Consider the following 7,481-nt stretch of genomic DNA (forward strand, 5'->3'; position numbering starts at 1 on the left):
GGTAGGTCGATCGCAGGTCATCAAATGGAGCAAAGAGAAAAGGGAATGATCGGTTGGTCACGGGTCATCGAGACTTGCAGGTTGTTAGTCAAAGTAAAGAGAAAGGGTCGGGATCGATTTTAGACAGGAACAGATGATGGGGGACTCGATTCTTTCATTTGGATCGATGAGAGACAGGAGCAAAGATAATGCCTGAATGCGGAAGGAAGAATTGGTTGGGTTGATTCTTCTTCTATTCTTTTTTTTTTTTTTTACTCACTGTTCGTGTAACTCACGCATTAATTTAAACCAAGTTCGATAGTAGAAAAGTGTAAATTATCAAAATTATTCAATGAGTTAGATTTAAAGTTGGGGATGATAAGTTTTCATATAAAATTTAGGGAAGAAATATAAATTAAAGTATAATTTTATATGTTATGTTCGTATATTATTATAGTTTGTGCATGCTTCACAACCTTTTCTTTTTCAATTTTCAAGTAAATAAAAAGATAATACCAGAACTTGTAGTATATAATTTTTAACAAAATGCATAAAAAATATTGATTACCACATTTCTATTGTATTATTAAAAATAAGTGTTAATTGTTTTTACGAAAAAATAATAAACTGAAAATACTGCCACAGCTCACTTGCAACCCCATATTAACATCACCAGTTAGATATACTTGAGGTTCAGCGTTAGTATTAACACTGCAATACAGCACCCACCATTGCATATCAGTATCACAAGAGATAGAGAGCTGAGAAAGTTAAAATCATTCATTCATTCATTTTCTTCATATTCTCTTCCCACTCCTGTACAAATGCAGGCTTTGGAAGCCCATTACAGAAAGAATGAATTGCATAGAAAGACAGCCTATTAGCATTAGGCCATTGACATCATCAATAACACTACACATTTCAAATCCCCAAAACTTGACATCAAGATTCGTTGAATATGCACAACTGCTCTCAAATTGAGAGCCACAAGCGTTGTGGTGAATTAAATTGAAGAAAAAATACGAAGTTAACTGATGGAAGAAGTTGAGGGTCAGGAGACTGCAATTGCATTCTTGCTCCCTGATGCTCCACCTCCATGAAGAGTGTCAGACACTTTGGAGGGAGGCCAATATCTAAGCACTGACCTTCCAACAATGTTTTCGATTGGTAGGGGACCCCTGAAAACAAGGACAGCAAGTACACCATATGTCAACCAAACAAATCCTCCCAATGTAAATGCATGATATATAACAAGCAACCAAAAGTGAATGCCTCTATGCCCTGTAAATTTGGTTAACTTCCATCATAATCACATCAAAGTTTTATTATGAGGAAGGCACAAATTTTTAAGCTAAAAATATTTATTACACGCACACAAACACACTATTTTAGCACATATACGTACAAATGATAGCATCAGAAGAAAATACGTAGAGAAAAAAACACTAATCAGCAATTACTAACATTGGGAGGTCGTACTTACCAATTATGGGAATCAAAACTATTGTTTCGATTGTCCCCCATCACAAACACATAGCCTTCTGGAACAAGCTACAGAAATTAAATTGCAAAAGTTTTCAGACCAGGTAACGTTTTAGACCTCTGAAAAAGTAACAGCATGAGATTCTGATAACATGGAAGCAATTTGAGGAAGAAGTAGAATCCTTACCAATCGATCCATTTCATAAGCAAGAGGCTCCAAAATGAAATCCTCATCTTGCACCACATCATTCACGAATAATTTACCCTCTCGTACCTGTTTAGGTGTAGAATTATTCAACATTAGATGTCAAGATGGGCACATTGAATCTGAAAGTCGAGACTGTGACAAGATCTTACTTCAACATAATCCCCTTCCTTTGCAACGATTCGTTTTATAAATACATCGCATGAATTGAAGCCAATTTCCTGCGTGCACCAAAAACAAGCATCTAAGCTATTTGCATGCAAATGGTTCAAAAAATTGTTATCATTCACTTCCCAAATGCACAACAAACCTGAAGGATTGGTGGAGCTTTAAATATTACAATATCCGAAACTTCAGGCTTTCTGAAGACATATGAAACCTGTACATAACAGAAACTACAATTCAATCATACATAAAATTGAGAATTACGCCATCCGAGTAACAAAAATAAATGACACATATACAATAAATCACAATTTACAGAAATATAGCATCACGGAATATCAACAGACAACTATATCAGAGCCAAATCTGGAAAACAGATAGAATAATAGACATTTTACAAGTATTGACGGAGAGCTCAAGTTGCAGAACTTTTACTTGTAGTGCAACAGCAAACATGGATGAAGCATCCAAACCATCGTTCTCAATATGCTCTTAAGGAAAAAAAAATATAAAAATATAACCAAAAAGTTAAAATAATGATTACCTAAAAGTCATTAGACTAACCATCAGATTCTAAGGTTCGAAAGGAATAGTCAAAGGCTTCACAAAGAGGATCATGATCTTTAGGAAACTGAAATTGTTAAATGAGTTGGAAGCTACAACGTTAACATAAATATCTTGACCAGAACTACCATCCGGCAAGCACAGATGCATCAAATTAATGAACATGCAAACAGAGTTCCCTTCTTTGATAACCCCAGCAAAAACTACGGGTAATTACACCTTCTGAACTATCTTTCTAAACCTCAGACGTTAGGATTCTCCATATCTCACCCAGAAACCTGCATCGGACTAAATATATATGCATCCATCAAGTTGTCTATAAATCCAAAATAATTTGTCAAAAAGGCATGGTTCCTAGGTTCAATTGCATCCGAATTATGAAAAAAAATCAAGGTTAAAGGGCTTCTTATACCTTTTCTGCCAATATTCGGTCACCCACATCCAGGGTTGGACACATAGAGGACGAGGGAATGGACCTTGGCTCCGCCAACGACGACCGGAACAATATGCTAACAGTCAACGCTGTGAAAGCGGCCTTTGCATCATCGGAACTAAATTTGAACAACCTCGAGAGCCAATTGCTCCTCTCAAGCGCCCTCCTATAACTCGAGGGCATATCTTGTAAGCAATCACAGTCAATCTCTTCTCCTTCACTACACAACTGTGTCCCGCCCTTATCGACCTCGTTACTAGTTGATCCTTGGATCGATTCGTTACAGGGAAGCCACTTCGATCCTTGCAGAAAAGGAAGGAACGAAGTGGCCTTCAAAGGCGAAATCCCCAAAACCCCCATGAAAGACGTTCCAGAAACAGCTGCCGATGACTTCATCAGCGAAACCAGACCGAGAACGATCGGCGAAGCCTTACAGTTGTCCCCGAGGAATTCGCCGGAGAGAGTCGTGTACATGGCAGACGAGCGATTCGACCAGCAACTCGAACATTTCGACCGCCGGAGCTCAGCCCTAGCGGCGGCAGGGGTATCGAGATCGGGCTTCCGATTGAAAAGCCGGGGCCGGACTTCTTGGAAGAGGCGGCAGCCGCCAACTTTGGTGGAGGCGGACGCAGCGAGGTTCTGGGCGACATAGCCGGAGTAGGTCACGGTGAACCGGATCGCCATAACAGCGATTTGCAGAACCGCGATCAAGAGTTCGTACAGAGTGGGTTCTGATACCGACGGAGAGGGTAACAGAAACCCTAAAAGAAGAACAGCGCCATTGCTATTGCAGGAATTGGTGAATCGGAGACGGAAGGGTTGAATTGAAGTGTTGAACTAAGCACTCGGTGGAGAAATTGGAAGCTCCAGGGCGAAATCGGCTGAAAAATTAGGCAGCAAGATCGCCGGAATTTCCGAAATCTAAAAGAATAGTGAGAAATCCCTCCTACTCCGAGAGAGGGGGAGAGAAAAAACGGGATGCCAATTAACCAAAATGAGGAGTGGCCTTTCACATTGCCCTCGCGGTTTCTCATAATAGACTCGACTCGGGAAGGCGCCTCGAAAATGCCCTCTTTGCTTCTCATAATTACGGGAATGCTCTCCCCTAATTTTGACCCGGATATCTATGCAATAATGGATAATGCCAGATTTTTCTTAAGAATTTCGCGCATCATTTACTTCACTTGTTATGTTATGTTTGTATGATAACGTATTTTTATACTTATATATATTTTATTAGCAAGACTAATTACATAAATTTTGCCTCATTTAAGTATAATATTTATATCCATGATTCTATATAGTATAATAAATCTCGAATCATCCAATCTACGCTTAAAAACTTATTAATAAATTATTTAAATTAGGCATCTCACATATTAAATAAGATTATTGTCTTCCATAAAAAATAATTTTATCAAAAATATAACTATATTGTCTGAGGAGGGACATGAGACAATAGTAAAATACATAAAATTTTACATGAAGTATCGGGATTCAAATTAGTACAACGACTTAAAAGATAGAATTATTATTAGAAAACAACAATAAAGTTAGAAGATAAATTTCTTATGGATTGCATTGAATTTTTAATTTTAAGTATGTATAAATTGTGATCGTATCTAAATTTATTCAGATTATGTATCAGGAAAAAAAAGTTTATTCGTCTCTAAAAATTAATCAGGTAACACTCGGACATCATAAATAAATAAAAAAATATATAGCTATTAATTAATATTAAAAAATTAGAGAAATAAACAATGGTAAAACAATGACATGTGAGATGCCAGTCCCAATGCACTCCATGGATGCCGAAATTGAAGTGTGTGGCGTCGTGGCAGCAGCCGTAAAAACATGCTGGAGAGGTGGGGTGTTTCGTAATTACAAATTTCGCCGAGGATGGGGTTGGGGTTGAGTTGGCGGTCTTTGACCCGACACCAGGGGAGCGCTTTCGGGAAGGCTTCCTCATGTACGCCTCTGCTGATCCAAGCAAATTGGGATCCAACGGTCCACGTTCCCCATTGAAAAAATGCTATGCTCACAAACAAACGTGATTCATAATGATATTAGCATTTCCCATTCACTCAATGTCCCCTCCCCCACATACTAAAATCTGGGCTTTTTTTTTTTTTGTTTTTTTCCACCCATCACCACTTTGACTTATCCTTGTATTTATGAATTTTCTTATTTAAGATTGTAGGCCAATTTTAAGGTAAAATGGGGTATCCCTTATTAAGGAGGAACCTGATCGATCCGGTATGACCCACAAAAGAAAGAACTGCTATGCAGGGGGTCAAAGAGAGGTGTAAAAGTTTGAAACTACATCTTGGCCACATATTCAATTTTATGGACTGTCATCTCAAATTTGCTAGGCTTTTTGCCAACAGGTCGCTTTCTTTTTCTTCTTTCTTTCTTGCTCAAAATGCCAAAAATGTTCAAAATCTCCATTTGTATAATAAATTTGTTGGCACGGACAAGCAATTCAACCAATGACATTGGTTAGTCAAAGGCCAAGGACTCCCTTAATGGTGCAAAAGACTAACCTTGAAGAAGTGCCACTACCACCATGCTCACTTGCAACTCATGTACTTCTAAGGTGGCATTTCTAAAGCAGTCAACATATTGCCTCAAAATTTCATTAGGGCCTTGAGAGGTGCTGAGCAGGTATGTAGAATCTTCCTTCCTTGGGGTATTGATAGCAAAAATTGTAATGAATTCCTTCTGTAATTGTTTCACAATTGGTTAAAGAAACCATGCACCCTTCAGATAGCTCATTAAACCACACGTAAGCCTAATTTATTAGGGTCAAGGGGAATGCACGACAAATTATTGCATCATCCCACCCATGTAGGAGAGTGAGAGATTCGTATCACTGCACATGATAGTTAGGGTTCCCCTTCCCAGAGTATATGGGCAGTTGTGAAAGCTTAAACTTTGGGTTGGGTTGGGGTAGGGTGGGAGGGCAGGGAATGGTCGTCTCAACAATTTAATAGAAAACGGGACCTTTCTTCTGTGCATTCCACCGTAGGAGGTTATCACCCTCTTTTGCTTGAGAATTTCTTCCACAATTTTCTTCACCTTAGATGATCCCAATAGATTTTGCAAGGTAGCCTCAGTCATGGTGGGCTTCAAACAAATGGCCTTAATCGAATTTCTATTACCCTTTAAGGTTGTACTTTTCCATGGTCTCCTCTCGAGCAAGTGCCTTTCAGGTCCACCTACGCCTTTCTGTCGATAGATCCTTAGGAATAGGCTTGTAGATTTGTGCTTCTTGAAGATTGGTTGTGGGCCACCTAGAAAGATGAGGGTTTCGAGGGGAAGGTTGCGATCTTCTTGACGGTATTAAGGCTTGTTTCACTCAAAGGCTAGGTGCCTAGCTGACAGGGGTAATTTAGCATTAGGCAATAGGATTTGTAACAAAATAGTTAAGTTCTTCAAAGCCTTGGCATTCTCTTCAGGGCTTTTCTTCAATTTATCATAGTTTTTCTTTAGATCTTCATATTCTACGAGCAAAACAGTAGGAGGCACTTCTCCCAAGGGTTTCGGTACCCCTGTAATCACTTGAGGATTCCTTCCATGGGATGTAGAAAGTCTAAGAGAGTTCAAATCTTGGACCTCAGTTGGGAGTAGTTCTTTGGGAGAACGATGCCTTCACCTGGGAGAATGACAAGATGTCAGGTCAAACTGTTAGCCTTACCCTCGTGAATATTGCGAGCTATTTTTAGGCTCCATTAGTCTTTGTCCCGGACAAATATGATATTGCCCAAGAGAACCTCCTCTGTGTCTTGGAGGACTATGCATTTGGCTATATGAATGTTATCCCAAAGAAAGTACCTGACGCTATTCTTAGAGAGATTCACATCTGTCTCAAGGGCTTCACTTCTCTACAGATTCTGATCTCTAGCAAAAGTAGACTTGGTTCTACCCATCGGGATTTGATGTTTTGTCGATTCCCAAAAATATGACAAATTATTGTTACTAAAATACAACAATTGAAATTTAAAATGCTAGAATAGTTAAACTAAAGTAGGGTGGGGAACACAATAGACAAATGGTCACTAGTTCAGGGGAAGAGGATGTTGTTGTTTGGGATGAAGCTCTGCAAGTGGATGTGCTTTGAAGAAGTAGTTGCAAGCTTAAACAATCAACAGGTTTTTTGGGAGAGATGTGAGAAGCTGTTTGGGGGAAAGTTTCTGTTGTCTTTGAAAGAGTTACTGCACAATAGAGCATAGTAAGAAGGCATGCAAGGATTTCCCAGCGTGTGCCCTCTAGTTCTTAAGTCAACAAAATTCACTATGGTGATGAGCAAGTAAGTTATGGTGATGAATAAGCAAGTTAAAGTTGTTTGAGACAAGAAATGGGCACTCCTCTTGATAAATAAGCAGGTTAATGATGATTTATGAGAGTGAAAGGTTATTGTGTTCTTTTAGGGTTCCCTCTGGTGTTCAGTCCAATCTCCCTAAAAAAATTAGGGATAGGTGGTATTTATAACCCTAAGATGTTGGTGGTGGGACACTTGGCATACATGCAAAAGGTGTGTACAAAGTTGTCCCAAGTTAAGCGTGGATTAAGCTTAGGAGGAACCACCTTGGAAAAGTATAGCCCTAGTGAGTCCTTTGGGAGAATGAGGGCCTTAAAGGCTAGCTGTTATTG

The 7,481-nt window shown here is 39.1% G+C and overlaps 1 protein-coding gene across 3 annotated transcripts; it reads right to left on the bottom strand.

Moving 5' to 3' along the window:
* Window positions 1–741: 741 nt before the first annotated feature.
* LOC127808885 (thylakoidal processing peptidase 1, chloroplastic-like) lies at window positions 742–3,840 on the bottom strand. Of its 3 annotated transcripts, XM_052347583.1 has the most exons (6): window positions 2,808–3,839; window positions 1,977–2,045; window positions 1,819–1,887; window positions 1,649–1,735; window positions 1,463–1,530; window positions 742–1,157 (listed from the first exon to the last, which is right to left on the bottom strand). In XM_052347583.1, the coding sequence occupies exons 1-6, from the start codon at window positions 3,510–3,512 to the stop codon at window positions 1,031–1,033; spliced, it is 1,125 nt and encodes a 374-aa protein (XP_052203543.1). In that variant the 5' UTR covers window positions 3,513–3,839; the 3' UTR covers window positions 742–1,030. The 3 variants fall into 3 exon arrangements, with proteins under 3 accessions (XP_052203543.1, XP_052203544.1, XP_052203545.1); XM_052347584.1 differs by lacking the exon at window positions 1,463–1,530 and having other exon boundaries at window positions 2,808–3,840; XM_052347585.1 differs by lacking the exon at window positions 742–1,157 and having other exon boundaries at window positions 1,517–1,581; window positions 2,808–3,840.
* Window positions 3,841–7,481: the final 3,641 nt, after the last annotated feature.

Source organism: Diospyros lotus, chromosome 8 (assembly GCF_014633365.1).
Source record: "Diospyros lotus cultivar Yz01 chromosome 8, ASM1463336v1, whole genome shotgun sequence".
In the NCBI taxonomy this organism is placed as follows: domain Eukaryota; kingdom Viridiplantae; phylum Streptophyta; class Magnoliopsida; order Ericales; family Ebenaceae; genus Diospyros; species Diospyros lotus.

What these genes read in the sequence shown, in the direction of transcription:
- LOC127808885 (XM_052347583.1), bottom strand. Translation starts at nt 3,512, where the DNA reads ATGGCGATCCGGTTCACCGTGACCTACTCCGGCTATGTCGCCCAGAAC. An exon ending in ACCGAATATTGGCAGAAAAG is followed by an intron (nt 2,046 to 2,807) that starts GTATAAGAAGCC and finishes TGTTATGTACAG; the next exon opens with GTTTCATATGTCTTCAGAAA. An exon ending in AGGAAGGGGATTATGTTGAA is followed by an intron (nt 1,736 to 1,818) that starts GTAAGATCTTGT and finishes ACACCTAAACAG; the next exon opens with GTACGAGAGGGTAAATTATT.